Raw genomic sequence first — 24,391 nt, forward strand, 5'->3', positions numbered from 1 at the left:
ACTAACAAATTAAGGCAAATTAATTAGAATACCTATGGTATAGTTTACACTTCTAACAACCTCTAAAGTGCACAACTTTGGGGGCCAGTGGAAATGAAATGCAAATGAGAGTGGCGTCATAATAGCAGCTGTGGCCTGAACCAAGAAATTAAAGAGGCAGGAAAAAACTTAAACCTGATACCGAATTTTATTTGCCAAGCGAAAAGAAAAAAGAGTCGAAAGCGGGTTAGGGGATAACTACCTATTATTTAATAGTAAAACAGTATTTTTTAAAAATGAAACTTGAAAAACAAATTGTAAGACAAAATTTAAAGAAGACAAGACGCCTAAAGTCGTTTTCGTGGGATGCGTTGGTCCATGGAAGCATAATGGCGTTCTATCTGAATTTGGAAAAATTAGGGAAACCGGAAAGATACGTCATGTTATGAGCATCGATGAGTAGGTTACCTGTATGGGTTGGTTTAATGTGCTTGTGACTGAATTTATAGTAGCCTGCGTGGCAGGCTACTGTTTCTCCCCAATCCACATCCCCTTTTTGCTTCCTGCCTATTCCTTACCCCTTTCGACCTCTGCTACGCAAGCTAAATTTATAGTTGTCAGTGGTCGCAAGGATGTAGTTGATCTTGTTTTGATCTATCGCTATGTAGTTATTTTCGTAGCATGATTTGGATAAGGAAAAGAAGTTATTTTGCATCAAAACACACTTAAATTGGAATGTTAACGGAAACAAGTAATGGAGAACATGCGCATAATGCTCTCTGATTAACCTGAACAGGAATAAGATAGGTCATATCTTGGTAGTAAGTTGCCACAGGTAACTTTTTCAAAGAAAAATAAACATTTTAGTTTTAGGTTAATGGAACAAAACAAAACAAAACATCCGCTTGCTTTATCCAGGGTCGAACCCAGGGTTACAAAGTTCGATAAAAATCCAATGTTTTTATCCAAGATGAAAGTTTAATATTCCAAGATGCTCTTGATACGGTTAAAAATTAATTGCAATGTGTTTCCAAGGTCTCAAAGTTAACGTAGTTCCAACGATTATCCCTGATCCCAAGGTATAATAAGTTTACTAAGGTCCTGATCCGTGTCCCATCCAGAAGTCCAATCCATGCCAAAGGTGAGTCGTCGATCGACGAGGACAATATTTTCGCGATTTCACCGTCAATCGTCAAGGGTACGAGTTGAAATTCACGCGATTTAACCTCCCATCGTCAAGGTGTTTTCGATAAAAAAAGAAAAAACTGAACTCTAGCTGTGCTCGGCAAAAACTGGCGAACCCGGAATAGTAAAATCTATCGGAAACCACGCCCCGCGACCAGACGCTACTAAAACCTTATGAAAAAGCTAGACCTAAACAAAAAAGAATCGTGAAGGGAAGAAATAATTTGGCTTAGGTCGCCTTTCGTGACTTGCCAGTATCTCGAAGGATTTCGCTGGTTAACAAGCCATCCTAAACCACGAGTGGGAAAACTCAAGGGCGACAAATTTGGCAAGGAACGTTCTGACTTCGACTTTCTTCAGAAGAAGCAAATCGATTAAAAGACTAAGACCAGGGCGGATAAAGGTTGGGCGGTGAAACGAGCGCTCCGCTCTTCATTTAATGTGTGATGCGGAGTAGGACTGGCACGAGCGCTCTTTCCGCCCTTCCGGTGCGCTTGAAGGCCGGCGAAATTTTCCTTTTTGCAAACCGGAAATCCTATTTTCTTTCTATAATTTCAGGCTACAATGTAAAATAGATAAATTCGTTTTATAACGATATCAATAAACAGTTTCATATGTTTGTGTCTGTACGTCTATAAGTCAAACTTGTTGGTCGTATAATGCCAAAATTTGAGTTTAATTTGAGAGTGTTGAATACCTCCTCCTTCCACTTAATATCACCTAATCGTCTTTCGCCGTTTCGTTTGCAAAAGCTTAACAATTCTTAACCTCAATTTTTACATATGTTAAAGGGGGATAAATTTTATATAACATAACAAAAAATTAGATTGATATATATTGATATAGTGGCGTTGTACTTCTTCAAACTTTGCTTCTCGGGTGCAACGCGCCATGGCGATTCGCGCAATGCGTTGCAAATCCGGCAACCGCATGTAAACAAAATTTATTGAGGTTAGTTGTAAGGTTTTTTCTCCGTTTTTCTCTGTAAAACAAAACAAGGTAAACAATAAAAACTGAGGGGAAACTAATTTTGAAGTTTCGAAGAAACAGAAAGACGTATGAGATGTTTTTTTCAAAATAAAAAAGGATGATGGTGATTGAAATTAGCATAATTTCACCTTGCACGAGCTGCACGCATTTTTAAAATACACGTCATCTAAAACACGATCTGCTGTCTTTTAGTTTTGCGATGGATGAAATGGATGAGATTTTCCTTCGTGTTTTACACAGTACTTAGTTGTTTTTGTTTTGGAATAACATCGACATTGGCGAGTAGCAGAACGAAAATATAATTCAGTGGTCATTGAAGTAATAAAAGAAACCCTTTGAAAGAGATGTTTGTCTACTCCAACTAAACCTCCCGCAAATATTATAAATAGCAACATTTGCCTCTCGGAGACAGCGTACCAGCGCAAAGGAACGAGGAAGAAGTGCAAGAAAACAAATCAAGCCGCCATAATTCAGTGACAGCGGCAGTGTCTAATGTGCAAACCACATCGCAAGCCCCGACCGAAGTCGAAAACAAGCGACATTTCTAAGCAGAGTCCCAGTCCACTGCATCACACCTTTTTGCTCGGACGCGTTCGTTTCACCGCCCAACCTTTATCCGCCCTGACTAAGACTAAGACTCGCGCGCTAAGAAATTTTTTCTGACAACATTTGCCCTCTAGTCTGCTTTATCTCTATTTCGAAAAAGGTTTGTAACTTTTGAATAATAAAATCGAATATGGAAAAAGCTGAAAAACGGCCTTATTAACAAGCAATCTAACGATAAAATTGCTTCCTGATCCCTAAGACTGGTGAGAGGTTAGTTTTCCTTTAGAGTGGACCTTTATATATAGATAAGTCAGTGCAACGAAAAAATGATCAGGAAACCTGTTGGTTAACAAGAAAGGTCCGTGCACACTTCGGCCAATCTAATTTTCCATTTTTCCAACAAAAACGGAAAAAGGAAATATTACTTATCCTTATCATATTTACGTATTTTAAAGTACGGACAAAAATAGAAAAAAAGAAAATGGTCAGGAAAATTGATCATTTTTTCATTTTTCTAATTTTGAAGTCCGCTTCAAAAATACAAAAAATACTGTAAACGGCTAAAAGCGATATTTTGCTATTTTTTTATTTTCTTGCTATTGTTAGAAAATGAGAAAAATGAAATAATCTCTGATTCCTAACTCATTTTTCTATTTTTCCGTTTTTCCCAAATAATAGAAAAACAGAAAAATGAAAAAATGATATTTCTTCGCACCATTTTTTCATTTTTTTCATTTTGCTCAAAAAATGAAAAAAATAGAAAAATGGCATTGATATCGTCGAATTTTCCATTATTCTATTTCCACATGAAAAATTGAAAAATGAAAAATTGACAAAAGTTGATAAATATTTTATCGTTTATTATTTTTTTGAATTTAAATATACCCCAAAAATGAAATCTATTTAAAAATATATTTTTCTATTGGGCACTGTTTAAAGCCACAATTTTAACGGCAGTCCTTTAAGTCTTATATATATTATTTTCAAGATTGTTTTGCAATCGCCAGCAAATAACAAGACAACTTTTGATGTAATTTTACCAAATACATTTATGAAGCAAATGTTTCGACAAAACATTTTCCTGGCGTCGGGGCAAAGGCCGGGGGCAAAGGGCCTGGGAATACGTTACATTCTTGGCGGGACCTTCAAAAGATGGCGGGCATTGAACAGGTTGTAACTGTTCGTTATGTAAGAGAGCTTGTTGAAGGGCAGGAAAAAACACATAGAGAAGTAAGTGACATTTTAAGGCAAGAGCATCCTGGAGTGCAAGGACTATCCGAGAGAAGTGTCCGCCGGTACTGTGCTACGAATGGGATACGACGTCATGATTCGCATTTAACTCGTGGAGCTGTCGATGAGGTGGTGGCTTCTGCAGCTGCTGAGGTGAGGGTACATGTTTTTAACGTTTTTAGTTTTGGATTCGTAAGCTATACGATATCCTTCCTTGTAGCAAACGTTTTAAGGTTTGCTAAAAGTTGTGAACTTGTTGTTTTGTTCACCTGTGTAGCGTCACTTGAGGCGTCACACAACAAGGAATGCGTTACTTTCTTGCTCCCAATTCTGGAACTCCCTGCCCTAGCATACCGTATTTCCTGGAATAATAGCAGAGGCCGATTATTTCTTTTTCTCACACAAAAAGGGGGCGATTATTCGAGGGAGGCGATTAATCATGGGACGGTTATTATTTGAGGAAATACGTTATTAGAACACCAAAAATACCGCTACATTTAAATCTTGACTAAAGACTTTCTTATTTGTGAAGGAATGTTTTCTTTGCTGTTTGATTTTTTTGTTGCCCTCCTATTTGACCAAGCATTGGCTTGCAACCATGGATACATTTTCGCACGGGAAATGTAAGCTTTGATTCTTGATTGTGCTAACTTATTGGTAGCTCGTATTTCCGTTTTGCTTGAAAATGGCGAGAGCGGTTAAGGCTGTATTGGTCTCTCTTTGCGTCAATAGGGACCTTTAGCATCAGGTTTTTCGGGGGAAACGGCAAACCGCAAACCGCAAAATGTCACGTGACCACGTCCTTGCGGTCACGTTTGCAGTTTGCAGTTCACGTTTGAACCGCAGGAAGGGCTTCCAGCGGTAAGCTATTTACGGCAAGGTTTTTTGCCACAAAAAATGGTACAGCCTCGCGTTTAAAGGTATGAACTAGCTTTTTGTATCCGTTTGCGATGTGTTTGTTGGATTTTTGATCTCGAATCAATGAATTATTGCTGATTTTTGGGCGATTAAAGTGATGCACTTCGACTTGATGAAAACAACATGGCGGCCATAAACAATGAACGCGTAGTTCAAGTCAATTTTATATTCCTTTCTGCCGTACTAACAATGGAACGTATTCTGTTCCAATCCAGAGTTAAATTTTTTTTTTCTATCTTGTTACTAAATTCATAACTTAACTCAGTCTCTGTCTGGTTCCTTTTTTTAACGTACCCGCATATCACTCCGCGAATATCATTTTATTTTGCTTATTTCCTTTAGACTGGGGAGCTCAGGCTTCATAAAGCCTTCTGGTTTCTTCTGGGTTCCCTTGCAACCTTACAATTCCTATATGTGTTCTTGTATTGTATTGTATTTTGCCTAAATAAAAGTGAACTGAACTGAACTGAACAAATCGAACTGAACGCCTTGCTAAAGTTTGAAATCTCGGCAACGCGAAACTGCAAGCGCGTAACTGCGGTTTGCGGTTTAAGGTTTGCGGTTTACCTGATGCTAAAGGTCTCTAATGTCACGCAACAAACGCCAGATGGTTTATTGACTAAATGGCCGATTCAATATATTTTTTTAAACTTAAACAAAGGTTTTTAATCGTAAAGGTTGGTGCTACATACGGAAGAAAGATGATGACTGGCCACATCAAGCATTCGACAGGCTTGCGACTGGGAGTAAACAGAGTGGGGCAGGCACTTAAACGCGTTAATCCTCGCCAGCACCATGAACGACAGACATCGATTACCCGCCACTTAAACCCTGTTCCATATTATGCCGAATACTTTGGACACAAGCTCCATCTTGATCAAAACGAAAAGCTTATTCGTTATGGCGTGACTGAGGTTATAGCAGTAGATGGCTATAGTTCCTTTATAACTGCTACATCGGTAATGCCATTGAAAAATAATATCACCATCTACAGGGATGTGTTCAGGTTAGCTCCGACATAGATATATATTATTTGCACATTTTGCAGGTTAGAAAAACCCTCAAACTTCTCACTTGAATTAAAAGGTACAATTTAATGATACTTCATCCACTTGTTCTATTATTAGGGAAACCATACTACGTCATGGTTTGTTTGACCAAGTGAGAGTGGACCATGGGAGGGAATTTTATTTAGTGCTGACGGTTCAGGATCACTTAAAGGAGTTACGGAATAATACATCAAGACAGCCATACATACAAACACAGTCAAAGCAGGTACGTGGTAATATAAAGGGGAGGAGAAATGAACCGGTTATTTTCTAACGTGATCCGTGGGCGTGGACCTGAAAAACCCAATTTTCGCAGATTTTCTAAACAAGGTGTTAAAGACAATAAAACTCCTTAAGAGCAGGTTGGAAACCTGACGTTTTCAGTGCTAGCCCGTCGTCAACAATAACTTTAGGCTGCAAGTCCTCCGTGACAAATTCTTGCCTAGGAGGACCTGGGACACAGGATTTGAAGTCCTATATTTTAGGAATTCCGGTTATTTTTTGATTCAAAAGTAAGTTGGAGGATTCTCTTTTAATAGCTTTGAATCACCTAAATTAACAGGCTTTGACACTTCGGAAAGAGCAAGCGAACGCTATCAGAAACGTTGTAGAAAATCAGAAATGACCCGGAAAGCCCTGAAATCTAGGACTTCCCATCCTCGAAGACCCAGGGGCAGATAAAGGGGGTAAAGAACGGCGAGAAGAGGACTTCCGAGACTCCTGACCCTCGTGCTCAGGCCCCCAGAAGTCTTTGGCGAGTCTAGTATTGATAAGTATTTCTTTTACTATTATAATTCTTAATAAGAACCATGCTGTGGAACGGCTCTGGGTAGAGGTTAACTGTCGCACAAACTATCCTATAAAGAGAGCACTCGTTCAAATGGAAAACGATGGTGTCATTGATATGGAGGATGAAGTAACAAAGTTCTGTGTCTCTTGGGTGGCGAAGAAAGTAGTGGAAGTAGGACTGAGCTACGTCGTCAACTCATGGAATTCACACCCCATTCCAGGTAACGAGTCCTACTGTAAAAAAAATCTATAGCAATAAAAAAAAATAGCTATATTAAAAACAGACTAAAATCATAATGTTCCATTGGATGAAACGCACGTTTGCGTACGGCTCAGCTATTGCTGTAAGTCGTTCGACTATTTCGATCGCTTGGCAAGTGAGTTGGCAAGCGATAACCCATTGATACACGGGACATTTTTATAACCCGCGCGGGGAATTCTCCCTGAAATAAATTAAGGATAACCCTTCCGGATTAGTCATACTATGTTTTCAAAAAGTAGAATAGAAACGTGAATGCGATTGTCTACAGATCTCTAGCCGCAGAGACTTCCCTTATAAGTGGATAGCTAATATCTATGTATGTCGACAGTTTAGTCCAGAAGAATAGTCGCTCAGATCTTTAACTGACACCAACTTACTTTAAAATCGTGCAGGTAAAGGTGTTCCACTACAACGACGATGTACCAACAACAAGGCCGCTCCAGTTAACGGCAATGTAGTACCAACAGTCGAAGCAGCTGTGCAGATGTTTCGCGGCGATTTGACTCAAGAACACTTCTTTGGAAGGGATCCTTTGGCGGCCAATATTTCAAAAGCAGATGCCAGAGAAAGAGAGTTCACAAAATACTTTCCGAGTTTCAAAGTATTGTTTAATGAAATTGCCAATACGAACTATAACCCTTTCCAAGATGCTGTACTGTACTTTTTGAGGCTCACGGATTATCTCGCTCGCGCTTGAAGTTATATATACTTTTTGAAAGTTCGTTTGAATAAAGAATTGAATAGAGGTCTAAATAATCGATATAAACGTGATCTATAAATTATAAACTGAAAATCTTTGACTTTAGTGTTGAAAAAAGTTTTTTTTTTCACCGTTCAAATTTACAGAGTGGCATATCTTCTAGTTAATAATTTGAGGAAATCGACGTCAAAAACATCATCAACAACAAAAGTTTATTCCACTTCAGAATTAGTTATTAAACAGGAACCTTTGATCATTATCTTTATGTCCTTATATCATTAAGTAAAAATGAACTATTGACCTATGTCTCATTACAATCTTTCTGAGACAACCAAGTAGAAGTGGAACACTGCAGACTACTGGTTACACATGGGTATTGCTCTGTACATGTACAATAATTATACTAAGGCAGGAATTTCAACCACATCAAGTGAAATAGGAGGTAGTTACGTCTAAAATTTGAATTAAAAATATCTATGATGAAATATCTTCTTCCAATGAAGGGTGTCTTGCTCATTAAATGGACTCATCGAGCTTTGAGATGATAACAGCGAACTCTTCAAATCCTTTTAGAGAGAAATACTTTTCTCTTCCATCATCGCTTTTGCATACTGGGCAACGCCCATCCTGCCCATACCACCTCTCTACACAAGGTGTGCAACCAAGCAGTCGCTGACAGCAACCAGAGACTGTGATAGGGCGTGCCATCTTAAAACAGATACAGCACTTAAAATTTTCTTTAATGCTAGTGGACAGTATGCTGTTACTTTGACACACTTTAGCTAGGTCATCCAATTTCTCTGATATTTCGTCCAGCACGTCCAAATCCAAAGGCTCTCTCTCTGGTTTATATCTTTTGTTTTTCCCTCTGCTCCTTTCCGCTTGTTTTTTTTTCTTTTGGTAATCAGAGAGGGTAATGGCGTAGATTTTTTTTGCTGGAACATTCCAGAAATCCTCGCCTTGAAAAAAGGAAAAAAATTGACTTTCAAACGATTGATATGAGCATTTTTACTTTTCTAATTGCCCTATACAGTAGTTTCACTATTACAGCACTTTGTTACGCCTCTTTGGTATCGTGTGTCAGTCCAAAAAAATAATCTGGCATCTCATTAGCTGATCGAAACCTTATGACTTAAACCCTTTAACTGCCAGAAGTGATCAGTAGATAAATTATTCTTAAATTCTTAATATATAATTGTGAGCAGACATGTATATAGATTAGAAAAACTTTACAGCAAGTCGCTACCTAAATATATAACCCAAATTTAACGTGCAATGAAAATTGATGTAAAGCAACTAAAAGGGTAGAAGTGCTTATCAGATCTTGTGAGTTAGTGACACTGTATGGGGGCACATTTGGCTGATGGTGGCTGTGTGGACATCCAGGGGGAAGTTAAATAAAGAAAAACGTTAAAGCCAAAATATAAATTTCAATAGTGTGCTAATTAGATATAAGTGGCTGTTATCAGGTCATTAACTGAAACCACATACATATCTCTATGCGTCCCAATCAGTAAACAGCTCGTCAAGTGGCTTATCTGTTAAAAAAAACTTATCCCTTGTCGACTCACTGTCCATTATTTCAAAGCCATGGACGTCCATGATCACTAAATCCTCGTCCATATTCAGATATTCTTTCACTAACTTTGCTACGTCGTTGACGTTGCATTCTTCCGGAGCTAACCTCAAATGAGCTGTGTGGGTCTTCACAATTTCTTTATCTTCAAAATGCGCTAAGAAGACCACTCTTTTAAAGCTCGGTGATGCCTTGTTTTTACCTTTTCCCTGAAATGAAGACAACTTGCTGCTGACACTAGTGTGAGCTTTAACCTGTGTTGCGGTTGCTGTGGAACGCCCGATGCCAAACTGCTGCGGTGAAGGAATCAGGACTTCATTGCAAAGACCGGGCATATTAGAGCTTTCTCCCATAACTTGGAGTGTAAGCTTGTCCTGCCAAAATGTAGCGTCAAATGCTCCTGTGATGTCACAAGGGAATCTAGCAATTCTGGTAAAGTCATCCTCAAGGTACAAAGTTTCAGGAACAATCTGAAAATAATGGTGAAATAAGTAATTTACAGTATAAAAAAGGAAAAGCCACGAGCAACTTAATTACTTTAAGGTGCAATTTCAACATTCCAAATAGTTTTCATAGCCTGCATTGCAAACGCTTTATGAGAAGCGCGCGAGGACTATCCGGCTTGGGTTTTGGTGCACAACCCATGGGATACGACACGCGGAAGGTGGCTTGGGCAAGGGAAACAGGCGAGAGACACCTTCCAAAATGGTAATTTGCCCCGGGCAAATTCAGCTCTACTCCTATCAAAACTGTTTCGTTACAAGAGATTACTGATCCCGCTATTAGTAAACGTAATTGCTTTTTGTTGTTTACCTAAAAAAAACTGTGGCAAAAATAATTTTGTGTGCAATTTTATGAGCAACACTCCTTTAGGGCAAAAAGTGTTGGAAAGAAAATAATTCAAAATGTATCATCCTTTATCTCAGCTTAAATATCCTTCTTGGGATGGGGGAGTTTGAGCTGGGGTGGTGGGGTGGGGACAGACCCTCAAAAATATCACTTACATGTCTGCAATCAATTACACAGCGTACAGCCGCTTATCTTACAAACTCTTTGAAAATAAAACTTGCTGAATGTTTGACAGGTTTTTAAGTGTTTTTTTTTTTCTTCAACCAAAATAAACAATATGGGCATGACGCGTTGCGTGATAGAGGTACATACTTCATTGCCAAGTGCACGTGCAGCAAATTCCGCAACCCATATAATGCCGATGTTAAAAAAGCTAGTCCGTTTCTAAAAAGATGTATTTAAGATCTCATGGCTTGATGCCTTATCATTTTTGCTTGTGTTTTTTTGCTTATATTTACTGCAATTCTTTGTGAATTTCCCTTCTCCTAGCTATGGTACTAGTACGTATTGGCAAATTTCGTTCATTAACGAAAGCGTGGGAAAGTACTGAGTAGTCTAAAGGCACTCGCACGCTCTGTTGTGCAAGCTGTAAAATTGAGAATAATTATTATAGGGAAATAAAGGATGAGTCTATGTGTATGAATAAGTCTTATTCTCATCGATTTTCTATCGGAGTAGCTTCCAGTTGACTCAGTAAATTCCCTGCTCAAATATGCAATAAAATAATTTGAGAAGCAATCATGATTGTACATTCTGTACGTAGCTAGCCGAGAGCTTAACACGGTCTACCAAGAGCCATGGCTCTTGGGTCTACGTAAGTTCTTTAGAGAAGTCAGTTAGTCACATATAATATATACAAGCCAAGCTCATTAAAAAGACAAACCATTCAAGGGCAGCCCTATGCATGTAAAAAGTTGGCGAGCTGGTCGGCTGGTCGATAAAGGAGCACAACGAAGACCATCATTGACAAATGGCAGTGGAATATGTGAACTTACCTTAAATACGGACGAAATTTTGCTTATCTGGAGATCATCCTCTCCCATTACAAGCCTCTTCTCTCCTCTCCATAAGACAAATTGTTTTAACGGCCCAAGATCCATGGCTTCTCGTTGCGGCAACTGCCAAATGACCGGACTGAAATTTGGCGGGAAAGAGAGATGCCAGCTGGGTCACGTGTTGAATTAATTGCCCTTTTGTAATTCTTGCGCTGTTTCATTTGTTATTAACTTTTGGGAACTTGTAAAATAGGTACAAGGGGTCAAAAAATGGTCGAATTTATTTACCTTTCTTCATTGGAATAATGAAAAACTGGACGATATGTACGCTTTTAGTTCATTTTTTTATTCAAACAGAAATTAAAAGAAATGGTCAGAAATTGCGTATCATAATTCAATTTTCAAATTTACGATCGATTAAAATGGAAAAAAATGAAAATTTTGGTCGAAATACTTGTGGCATTTTTCTATTTTTCATGTGAAAATAGAATAATGGAAAATTGGACGATGTCTATGCCATTTTTCTATTTTTTCATTTTTTGAGCAAAATGGAAAAAATGAAAAAATGGTGCAAATAGATATCATTTTTTCATTTTTCTGTTTTTCTATTTTTTGGGAAAAACGGAAAAATAGAAAAGTGAGTTAGGAATCAGAGATTATTTCATTTTTCTCATTTTCTAACAATAGCAAGAAAATAAAAAAATAGCAAAATATCGCTTTTAGCCGTTTACAGTATTTTTTGTATTTTTGAAGCGGACTTCAAAATTAGAAAAATGAAAAAATGATCAATTTTCCTGACCATTTTCTTTTTTTCTATTTTTGTCCGTACTTTAAAATATGTAAATATGATAAGGATAAGTAATATTTCCTTTTTCCGTTTTTGTTGGAAAAATAGAAAATTAGATTGGCCGAAGTGTGCACGGACCAAGAAACATAATTGCTAATTAAGTAAGACCAGAGATCGCACGAGATATATAAGAAAAGTATTTTATAAGACTTGTCCCCTGTAGATGGAAATATTGTCGAAGGCACCGGACCCATTTTTATACATGCGTTCGTCGAAAAGAAGCCAGTAAACTTTAACTCACCTCTACACAGAAATAAACGATTTAAGAGCTAAATGAAGCCCTTTCTGTCCGTTTGGTTAGGTAACGTTAACGTCCTCTACATCTGAACTGTAAAGAGCGGAATTCGACCGCGGAGTTCAGTAATAAAAATGAGCAGTTTTTAATTTGTTATCGCTGATCATCGACAGCTGCTCCCGAGGAACTTGGAACTTGGGTATTGAATTAATTACTACTCAGCACTATTTTTTGGCGCCACGATTGAGAGCTTGCTCGCAGGCTAGAAATTCTGCCACAAGCTTACGAGAAGCACATAGAAATTCGACTTTCTCTTTAGCAGTTTCGGTTTTGAAGTATTACATTGTCAGAAATGTTATGTCATGTTTAATTGCAGTGCTATCTAAGACAGAGCTACGGATCCGATTTCAGTATCATTAATCAGGTCGCTTTATTTCTGATTTTAACCGTTTATTTGAGTTCAGAAATGGAACAGGTTTTACTCCATATGGCAGTGATGCCTTTTATATATTAGAATGAAGCTAAAAAATCATTTTAAAAACGCTCATTGCGAATTCTACGAACAATTTTCATGTCGGAAACGCAAGTTGCAGATACAAAGCCATTGAGTAGAATGCAAAGTTAACCTCGTTCCCAGGGTTCTTTCCTACCCGTCCCTAAGGAGCGAGAGATAACCTGAGAACGAGGTTCATGCCAAGTTTGTCTGAGTCACACGGGACGTCTTAGGTGACAAAACCTATTTTTAGTAATAGTGCAAAGCGAGAACCATGAGCGATTGATAACAATCTGTAGTGTCTATGCAGGATTACAGACGGGTGTAAGGTAACGCGAGGCAATTCCCCGGGGGGGAAGGGGGAACTTTAATTAGGAATTTCTGGGTGGGGATGTGCAGCTGGGACCCTGGAACCCTTAACCTATACCAGAGCTAGTTCAGCTGAATTTTGCTACCCTATGTCTTGATAAAATCTTCAACCAACTGATCAGTTTCCTGAAAAATGATACTCTATTCTAGACCCAAACTCTCTGATTTATATACCCTATCCTAGAGTAAACTGCTTGAAAACCATACCCTTCAGAGCGGTTCATACCTATATAGCCCATATATGGCAGTACCCCCCCCCCCCGGGGGGGGGGCAATTCAAACTCCATTAGAGTGCGTTTTATCAACAAACAGATGATAACAATCGTAACTAATGACCAGCTGCCGGGCGATAACAGAAAGGACCTACGCTACTGAGTACAGCACTTTTAAAGCCAACAGGCTCTTTGAAAGTTGCAAAATCCCTCACTCTTGACATGCGGCCGAGAGAAAAATTATTCATATTAAAAAGGAATCTCAATTGAATGAGAAAATAAACCTTTTTAAATGAAAGACTTCGCACTTGCCCTCGTTTGGAAAAAGAGGCTTAGCGCAACTCGGAAATGGCCTATGCAAGGTGGCTTCGTTTAGATAATTTTTTGGGAAAAGAAATAAAACACGAAAGAAAATATAACGCGATTTATTAAAAACTGAATCATTGGATAATGTAATTCTAGAGCTCAGGCCCCAGTTGTTCAAACGTTGGATAGCGCTATCCACCGGATAAATCACTATCCAGCGGATAAGTATTAGGGAAACCAATTACGCTATCCTCTGGATAGTGATCTATCCGGTGGATAGCGCTATCGAACGTTTGAACAACTGGGGCCTGATTGGCTTTGCCATCATGGTATATGAGCCATTATATCATACGCGTCTGCTCAAAATTAAAAACAAGCTGAAAGTCGGTTGTTTTTACAAATAAAGTCGGGAAGGATATGAGATGGCCACGCAGTTGTAGCCCCACCTGTTTATAGTTTCAGTACTTTGCCTTCAAAGCATTATTCCGATGGTAACCTCTCTATCACGAGCAAGGCACGTGGATCAGGTCTTCGTGGCCAGGCCCCGAGGGTTGATCGGGTTGAGAGGGCTCTAGGGATGGGACGCTGCAGGTCGTGAAACATATGCCATTGCTCAATTATTCCCGAGAAATCAACCCACAATTTTCCGTCATAAAACTTTAATTAGCTTAATTTAGACATCTACATTGGGCACAACAGACTGCATGCTGGTGCGCACGCTCCGTAGATTCTGCCGCCAGTCCTCCAAGCGAGAGCGCAGTTCTTGCCACTGATTGGTTCCAAATGTTCGGTGAGTTGCAGAGCTGTAAAAAGAATGGGGCGTTGGTAAGAAACAAGGGGAAGGCCAACATCTTTGTAGTTTACCCCAAACTTCAAATTAGTGACTTAAGGCGATTTTTTTATATGCTGGCACCACATTTTTATATGCTGGCACCTTTCCTGTCTCACCCCACCCCTAGGCTCCAAATTCTTTTGCTTCTTTTTACCCCTTGCCCTTGCGCGTCTTCCACACTTCACACACTTGGCTAAAAATAAACAGAGACGACTGCTATGCAGGCTACTGGCATGATGTCAGACAACCTTCAGATCGAAGGTCGGATACGAGACTGAATACCAGTTCGAATCTGGATTTCGAATCAGTTTTGTCCGCAGAGCTTATCAAACTTTGCTGTTGCTAATCAGCACTTAGAGATACTTAAAGAATACAGTTGCTGTGAAATCTGACTATCTAACACAAACGAACTTGGTTTAAAACTTCGTCGGCAGTAGTTTATTTAAAAATCTAAAGGTCCCGAAGATTGTAACCTGCGTAGCAAGCGTTTCTGTACGGTTACGAGGAACCAGAGTCAAAGACCGCGCGGCCATTTCTCGCGCGGCTAAAACCCGCAATTTTAGTTCCTCGTAGTTCCTCGGTCTTTCGTTGCTCCGAAACCAAACGGAAACGCTTGCTACTCAGGCTACGAACACTGACTCTCTTTTATGGGTACCCTGTGCAGTGACGCCGATTGCGTCGCGTGTTTTCCATCAAATCGTCGGTTATTTTGGCGAAATCGTCGCATATCAAGAATTGCTTTTCGCGGTAAGCTACTAGCGACATCAGCGCAACCAAAACGAAGACGGAAAAGAGAAAATGTGCAAACATCACACGACTAACGTTGTCAAACTGGATTGAAATGGCATTGCGATCACCGTTTCATCTCTAAGATCGTCGCTTCTTAAATAGCCATCATCGCGACTTCTCTTTCGTCGGAAATACCCGGCAGACCGAGGCTCAACATTGAGACAGTAGTTTAGTTCGACTTGATCAAAGCATACAAAAGACCGAGTGAGATGCAAAGAGCAGAGGGCTCTATCCGGCTATGGATGGAGAAAGCCCCCTGTTTAGCTTTTCTTAAGTGTAAACCGTCAGTATCTTAAAATCAAAATCTAAGTTCCCCTTTCTTATCTCAATATATTTCTTATAAAAGGAGTAGGAAGAATTTGATTAAAACATTTAAAGGGTTACTACCTGATGATGACTTTTTTGTTGACTTGGTCTATCCTTGTACGGATAAGTTTTGAACGAAGAGCTGAAATACAGAAAACAAACAAAACTGTTACACCAAAAATTGCCGCTTTGCTGATACACGCGCGCGGTGATTTTTGTCGCCGCGCATGAAAATTTGCTGCGATTTTTGAGCAGGCCCCGGATGTTCAAAAGGTGGATAATGCTATTCACCGAATAAACCCCTATCCACCGGATAGTGCAGCTGGTTATCCTTAGGCTAATTGGCTAAATAGTGATTTATCCTGTGGATAGTGCTATCAAACCTTTGAACAACCAGGGCCTCTTCTGATACAAAAGGAACAATATACGGAGTACTTTTACAGTCAAAAGCTCAGACGACAACTCCCCATTACGGACAGTTCTCTGGGTCCTAAAGATAGATACAAAACAAAGAAATGAACAAACTATTCGCCCCATGAGAGGTAATCCAAAACAGTCTTTGGATTCTGGATTATTCCATGCGGTGGATTCCAGATTCCAGGTGATAGATTCCGGATTCCCACATTCCAGATTCCAATTGTTAGAGGGATACCGAATTCCTTTAGCCTGCGAGCAAGCTTTCCCGGGGCACTCTGGTGGCGGGGCGGGAAAGGGGCGATCCCGCACGTATTTGAAAGATTGTTTTTGATTAAATGGGACAGCAATAGGGATTGTCACATAACAATGCCCCTATCCTTGAAAACAATGGAAGTGCAGATTAAACGGGACCAGTGAAATAAGAGGTTTAGAACGGTGCAGGTTTACCGGGGAAAAGGAAGGAGAATATGCTACTATGTCTCTGGAATTTGAATTCCACCTCCAATTCCCCTGTGGCTCCCCGTCAACTGAGCTGTCAGATTTCCGCCAGTCAGCGCGAATGTAAACAAACATTGAAAAACACGTGCCAAGGGTAACGACGTCATAGCTAATGTCATTTCCGCCAATCAGCATTTCGCATCGACTTTTTCGATGCAGATATTCAAATTCCAGAGACGTAGTTGCAGGCTTTCCCGCCCAGCCGCCGGAGCGCCCTGGGAAGCTTGCTCACAGGCTAGGATTCCTCTAGCTGAATCCCGAAAAGAAAAAAAAAATTCCCGGATTCTGGAAGCCGGATGACCTTACGTGGGTCAAAACCATCTTGCACAATGAAACAAACCTTCAATTATGAAGTCCTCAATTTCTTCAGTACCAATATTAAGCTCCTTGCAGAGATCGTCAAAGCTCACTTCTGATGTGGATTCGCCAAGTGACATGAATGTTAAAACTCGCATTTTGTGTACGTTGTTTTCATGGGACAAACCTGGCAAAGAAATTAAAGATATGGATGTACCTTTATCATATTTTTCATCTCGCCACCAAACCATCTAGCCATCAACGAAATCACCACCAAGAAGTCGGTCGATTCTTGGCCCAGTTTTTTTTTTTAAGTTAATAAATCCATCTCCATTATTGCCTGCGTGCAGACGTCTCCTATTTCCTTTGTTGCACGCGGAAAAGGGTCCCTTTTCCGCGTGCAACAAAGGAAATAGGAGACGTCTGCACGCAGGCAATGTCCATCATAGCCATCCATATAGCAACAGACAACAGGAAACAGTTTCAGTGCCCAAATCTACTGTATCCTTAAATAACAAAAAGGACCATTATTTTTGGAATTAAATTGATGATATTTTTTTCAATACAAAAAGATTTACAGTGTGAGTTTAACTTACCAGAAGAATCCACAAATTCTTTGTTCTTTTCATAGAAGGTGCTGTAGTCAGACAGCCGCCCAGAAACAAATATACTAAGAAGCTAAAAGACATAATAAAACATGATAACTTTTTATGGTAACAAATATGCCGTTAACACTAAACAAGAATCAAAAAACGGTTATAAAGGTTTTTAAGAACAGGCTAAAAACGTGCTCTCCTGCTCTTTTAAGCCCCAAAAGCTATAGGCATAAACTCCTCCTCCTAATATCACCGCAGATGTAACATAAAACACAAGCTCATAAAAAGGAGGATAAAAGTTTTACGTAATGCTTAGGAACATTAAAAAAACCCCTTCCTTGTTTTAGGGCATTTTTTTTCAGTTGGCCGGTCTAAATCAGTTCAAAAGACACAAACTCTGGTGTCTACCAAAATTAAATGTGCGCTATTCATACTGTTTAATTACACTTCTTTATGTTACATTGTACTCCATTTGGAATCTGTAGTAACTAACCTACGAAACACAACTTAAATTTTCCATGGCTTTCCAGGACTAGTAATTGAATTCCATTACTTCCCAGGCCTGGAAAATGAAATTTGAAACTGCATGGCCTCCTTGAAATTTTTAAATTTTGTGACTTTCTGGAGAGGTTTACCATGACCTGTACGAACCCTGTGTACATGTACCTGGTAGATTGGTTCTCCCTGTAATGCAGCTACTGGAGGAAGGGCAAGGAGAAAGTCCATTATCAAAACATTTGGTCTCCCCAGCAGGCTCACTACACAGTTCCTGGCATCATCCTTTACTTCAGAAGCATTTTCATCAGAGTATGTTCTTAGAAGCTCAACCATTACTTTGGTTGCTTCTTCACTGTTGCAAAGAAGGAGAAAGGATGAAAACCACTAGAATTTGTACATTTTTTGCCTTGCTACCTACTGCATTAACCTATAGCTACTGTGAATATTGCTCGCTCTGTGATAAGACAAGTGGAGTGCCCGTGATCTAGGGGTCACCCTTGAGTTTGACCAATACTTGATGATGTCCACTCATGTGAGTAATCTCTGCAAATCTGAATCCTTTGCCCTCAAACATATTGGTAATATTTGTCAGTTAATCTGGATCAACCGAGCACAGAAAAACTGATTCATGCCTTTGTGTCCTCTAAATTGGGCTTGTGTAATAGTCTATTTTATAGTCTCCCAGATAGAGAAATCTCAAAACTTCAGCGTGTTTAGAACTCAGCTGCTTGACTAATTCCTAAAACAAGGAAAGCGGATGGCAAAACTCCAATTCTCCGTAAGCTTTATTGGCTGCCCATTCGAAAACGTATCATCTTTAAGATTTTGCTCATTACTTGCAAGGATTTTAATGGTTTAGCATCCAAGTACTTGAGTGATCTACTCGATATTCATCAATCGGTTAGGAGTCTCTGTTTAAATGTTAATGACAATCTGCAACTACATAGAGAAAGAACTACAGGGGTCGCACTTTTTAATCATGCGCACCTGCACTTCAGAACGATCTCCCTTTAGACATGAGGAGCCTTGTGGAATCTTTTAAAAGTAGACTTAAGACACTTTTATTCAAATTTGAGGTTTAAATTAGGATTGTACATTAACTTTATTCTTGAATTTTTACAATTAATTTATTTTTTTGCTTAGATGTACATGTATAGATATACTTTATACTATAAGAGCACTGAGATTTAATGTAATGCACTAAAAATAAATTATTATTATGTTTTCGAATGAATTCCTCTGAAACTTATACAAGAACATCTAACAGAGTATACTAAACTGAAACTGTTATTTGAAAACTTTAAATAACTGCGTGGAATATAAAATAAAATCGAGTACTGTACTTGTATACAAAGGCATGCAAATAAAAATGAGCTTAAAAATGACAATCAATAATTATTTGACGGAACATTTTTAGACAAATATTTTCTTCTCAGAGCACTAGAAATGGCATTTCAGAGCATCAAGATTTCAAAATTTTCTGAGGGAGAATGCCCCTAGAACCCCCTAGTGGCTTGCCTCTTGGGTGCTCACATGATTCTTTGGCGATTAAAGAATATCCTGATTTTACACACTCAAAGGTTGGACAGTCTGTGTTATAGCTAGGACGTGGCAGCATCGCAAAATGTAGACAAATCATACATGTAGCACGTAAGTGTTATTATAGCTTTGCACATGCTACAAAAACAATGAAATCAGGATTTTATTTGAGTTAATATTTCATGAAGTGATAATCAAGGGAGTTACATGACTTTGCAGGAAAAACCTGACAACGATTTTGTTTGTCACAAAGCCATAGTAACTTGACCTACCTCTGTCTGTCTTCAGTTAGAGCATCAAAAAGAAGTCTGTACATTTTTCGTGCCTTTTCACCATCAACTTCCCACATCTTTAACCAGGATTTGACCTTTAAAAAAAACACCAGGGTTAACATTATCAGCTTTGAATTTTTCCAGCAGCTATTCTATTTGAACCTCATCCACTTTGAGGGAAAATAAATGTAGAAGAAAAAAGCAACAAACAAGATCCCTAAGCTGTTGAGCCTGACTACTTGTATCACTTTCCTCACTACTTGAAATTATAATGGCAATGCTGTAGTGTACCAATAGTCTTAGCATATAGAGCGGTTTTCACTTGACTGTCGTAAAACCAAAACCAAAGTAAATACACTAGCCAACCAAAGGGCGTAGTAAAACCAAAACCAAACCAATTCCTCAATTACTTTCGACCGTCAAGTGAAAACCGCTCTATTGACCTTGGAGTGAACTGGTTATTAAAAGAGTAAAAGTTACTCTAATAATAGAAATTATACAAAACGTAAAACTGTTTTACCTGCTCCAAAGGCACTGCAATGTGATCAATTAAACCAGCCTTGCCTGCCACCTTGATTTGTGTGAAGTAAACATCATATCTGACTGGGTCTCTCTCATGAAGCCAATTCAACAAGATACTTAGTCTAGTAACAAAAATAGGCATGGACTTTTTGCTTCAACAATGATACTAGAAAATAGTATATTGACCCAAATTATTTCTTTAAGGTAGCAACTGTAGTGTAGGTTAGGATACATGTACATCTACATAAGATAAGAATATTGGAGATAGACAAAACACCTATTAAAGACTTGAAATCTGTGGGCATGCATTAGTTATTTTCAGGCATACTATGCCATACAGTGTACCAAGAAATACAGACACACTGTACACAACAAGTACATAAAAATTCCTGTGATTATAATATTCATAACTAAAATAGAACAATTCTTATTTATTGCCAATGTCATAACAAAACTAAATAATTAATCACATGAATATATACATTAATATGACTACAACATTAATATACATGTTGTAGTCACAAAAAAAGCAGGATTGTATTGAAGTGTCATTAACTTACATTCTAAGTCTACTCATTGAGGTGTCCTCCTCTGAGTTAGCTTCAACAATTTTGTTGCAGAATTTTCTGATTAAATCATCTCTCTTTTCTGTTACCACCAATATCAAGGACAGTAGACTGTTCATCACACCTTCAAGGTCTTTAAAGATTAAAATAATAATAAATATAATAAATTATAACTTTTGTATTTTTCACTTAACTAGTAGAGTTGTTCAGACATTTGTATTTAATATACAGTTGCACAAAGGGTTTCTACTACTCAGTAAATTTTCAAATCAGTAACATGGCTTTTGCATGTTACATTCATTTTAACTCTTTCATTTCCAGAGTAAATTACAGAGTTTTGTGAGTTGGTTCTAACTTTTCAGTCTGTGATATCCTGCTGTATGACCATTCAAATGAAAAACTCTTTGGAAGAACTTTCACATAGCATTTTAAACAAATGAAATTTTGTGGAATTTTGCCTTTGAGCACTCCTAGGAGTGAAGGGTTTCAATAAACTGGTATTTTATTATTCAGTCACATACAATTTTAAGATAATACTGATAGAGGAGAGGCAGGGCTGCATCCTAGCAGTAGTACACCCTTGGTGGACTCTGGTAACTTGATTTTGCCCCTGGGTGACAAAGGAAAACTTAGCTTTTGTACAAAACCTCTATGCTGAACAACCTACATTTCATACTTTTTAAATAGAGCTTTGGGCTCCCTACATTTTTTCTAAGAGTAGAGCCTTGAACAGAAAAAAACTGTCGCAAATGGTATCTATAATATTAGCATCTGAAACCAGAGTATCTTCAAATACTGTTTGAACAAAGCTTTATGAAGTACAGCTTGTAGTCTACAAATGTTAACACTGACAATACAGTTGTAAGCTACAAGCAAACAAACCTGTCTCATTTTTAAAACTGACATCACAGGCTGCCAACAGCTGTTCTAAGTCTTCATGGAGCGGAGTTGTACTTTCCTCTTTTATGTCAGCCCCAAAAGACTTCAGGTAACCTCTAATCTCCTGAGCCTTTAGGAAATATAACTCATATCAATGAATGAAATACAAGCACAATTCCATATGTGCCAAAAATTAATACATCATATGGATTGAAACGATTAAAGTCAAGCTTTAACTTAGGATTAGTTCCCTGTAATACAGTCGAACCTCCACGAACGGCTACCTGATCACTACAGCAGCAATGGACATTAAAGCATGTCCTCAACTGCCAAATAACCTCTCAAAAACAGCCAGTTTTAATCAGCCCACTGATGAAAAAATCAATAAAGAATGGTTGCGAAAGCTGTTCTGTATGGCACGTTGATGATTAATTGTGGCGACAGTATTTTGATTGTGTTCCAGTTATACTGCTGCAGTATGCATAAATTGTCTAGGTTACTTATGGCGAATGTTACAAACCTTGCTCGTTTTGTCACATTAACAGTTTGATTCCAAACATTTCTCAAGCTTTTTTTCTTTCATTTCATTTTATCCCTATCCATTATATATGACTGGATTACCATTATGGGATACTGTAAGCATAAACTGAGCACAATAAACATGTTGTACTCCCCCTGAAAAATTAATTTGCCACATTACACCCTTGCCTCCCCATAACAGCCACTTCCCCACACCGGCCACTTTCTTCTGTCCCCAAGGTGGCCATTGTGGAGAGGTTCGACTGTAGCTTCTTCAGTCCCTATAGTAGCTACACATACAGTGTTCATGTATCAGAGCAGAAAATTTAGCTAGAAAGCACTCAGTCTTGACTTGCTCTTAAATGTCTACTTGCTTAGGCATTAAACCTCTTGCTAAGAGACACGGGGATGGCAGAACAGATTTTCAATTTGGAGTCTGACAAGTGACTTTAACTGGGGAGGCTGAATTGACTATTCTCTTTGAAGTAAGTCATTTTTATTAAAAGTGGGGTGGGGAAGGCTAAAGTCCCCCAGTCCCCCTGGTTCTGCTGTTCCCATAGCTATACATACCAAAGCGCAGGTATATGATATGTAAAATAGCTCAAATGTTTTTGGTAGGTTGATTGTATAGCATCACAATTCGAAGGTACTTAAGAGCATTTTTCCAGTACACAATGTAATTAGAAATTTTCTTCAGTTTGATATTGGAAACTCGTGGGAATATACAAGTAAGGGTTAACTTGCCCAAAAAGAGCACTCCTACTAAAAAGAGAAATAAAACTAATTTTTAAGTTATGTTTTGTCAGTTCCTCTCGGACAACAGGATATCGGATACTACAAATCCCTGTAAATTAGGCTTCTAATAATAATGATAATAATAATAATAATAATGAGTCTTTAATTCATCGAAAGATAAAACTACATATGTTATGTTACAATAATAAGGAAGATAAAAAACTATGATAATATCTACATATTATATTAAAAAAGTATGTCATTACAATAAATGGAGCTTAAAAATCAACCTATTTACAAAGGTGTTCATAAAATGCTGTGTATCAATTTTCGGACGTGCACAGCCTTTTTTCCTACGATTATGTACATAAGTCTTCTGGACAGGAACGATATCTTTCAGGGGGTGGCAATCCGTTGATATTAATTTCTTTAAAATGTTTTGATCTTGTTTATTTAAAAGGTTCTTGATAAAAACTGGAAATGAAATAAAACAGTTTTTACGGCATCAGTCTAAAAAATTTTGTATAACCGTAAGATCGGACTCCGATGCCCCATAGACTGAAAGCGCATAGCTAAAATTAGGTAAAACGATAGATATAAAAAGGTGATCTATCTCTGCCCGAGAGTAGTGTTCCTTTCTTAGTGTTCGTAGGACGTGTAAACACTTGTTTGCTTTGACAAGCTTGGTTCTTACATGCTCATTAAATTTCCTGTCACTCTGTAGAGTTACTCCTGGTAAAACAAAGCTATTACATTGAGGAATATTGTTAATTGGAGAGTAGAGTACATTGTGATTTTTCTTTCTAACAACCAGCTCTTTACAGTTACAAGGGTTGCAGACCATTTTATTGTAAACAGTTCTTTACAGAAAAACGGTTCTTGCAAACTAAATCCATGGAAAGTTTTATTATGTTTACATATGAGCAAACACACTTTTTTTGGAAGGAGATGGGTTGGGGGGGGTCAATAAAGAACCACTGTGGGAGGGATACCTGGTACAGACTGTATGTCTTAGGGATCACTTAATTCCTCACTCTAGGAAAGCACCGATCTATAATAGCATAAGCTTGCAAGGATATGTAGATGTAGACGTAGACTGCTGTAGATGTAGATGTCCATGTACAAGTAGTACAAGATCTACAGATAACTAAGGCCTAATACATGTAAGTTTAATCCATCGATCGAGGCACATGAGTTGAGGAACATGTTTTTCCGAGAACATACATGCTTTACGTTGAAACATTAAGGTTTTTATCATCTATTTAAATAGTGAGTCTGAAGAAAAGATAGGGAAATGAACTAAGTGGTTGTTTTAGTGAAGATCGAGACAATTTAAATTTACCGTGTGCTTTTCACTTGGACACGTGACAATGTCATTTTACTTTGGAACGGAAATTTAAAATAAGCGTATATAATTTCAAATGAGAAGTATGAAACAGATTATTTAAATTTACCTGTTCCTGCTCCCCAACATCAATAAATGCTGGTAAAATTGGTTCCATTGGAATTTTTTCCCAAAATATTTTTCGTCTAAAAACTTCGTCGCTTGAAACAAATTCACTTTGAACACCCGCTGACCAAAGATAATTTTACATG

General features: G+C 38.3%; 2 protein-coding genes across 2 annotated transcripts; one reads left to right on the forward strand and one right to left on the reverse strand.

The window, feature by feature from the left end:
• Positions 1-3,812: 3,812 nt before the first annotated feature.
• LOC140941584 (uncharacterized) lies at positions 3,813-7,660 on the forward strand. Its single transcript, XM_073390603.1, has 5 exons — positions 3,813-4,083; positions 5,526-5,854; positions 5,976-6,123; positions 6,703-6,907; positions 7,341-7,660. Exons 1-5 carry the CDS (start codon positions 3,853-3,855, stop codon positions 7,643-7,645), a joined length of 1,218 nt encoding a protein of 405 aa, XP_073246704.1. The 5' UTR covers positions 3,813-3,852; the 3' UTR covers positions 7,646-7,660.
• Positions 7,661-14,172: 6,512 nt separating this feature from the next.
• LOC140940528 (eukaryotic translation initiation factor 3 subunit M-like) lies at positions 14,173-24,356 on the reverse strand. The gene is made up of 10 exons (XM_073389512.1): positions 24,250-24,356; positions 21,545-21,671; positions 20,657-20,795; positions 20,095-20,218; positions 19,575-19,669; positions 17,932-18,115; positions 17,266-17,347; positions 16,713-16,856; positions 15,539-15,599; positions 14,173-14,333 (listed from the first exon to the last, which is right to left on the reverse strand). Exons 1-10 carry the CDS (start codon positions 24,295-24,297, stop codon positions 14,204-14,206), a joined length of 1,134 nt encoding a protein of 377 aa, XP_073245613.1. The 5' UTR covers positions 24,298-24,356; the 3' UTR covers positions 14,173-14,203.
• Positions 24,357-24,391: the final 35 nt, after the last annotated feature.

The sequence above is a fragment of the Porites lutea genome, chromosome 6 (assembly GCF_958299795.1).
Source record: "Porites lutea chromosome 6, jaPorLute2.1, whole genome shotgun sequence".
Classification (NCBI taxonomy): Eukaryota; Metazoa; Cnidaria; class Anthozoa; order Scleractinia; family Poritidae; genus Porites; species Porites lutea.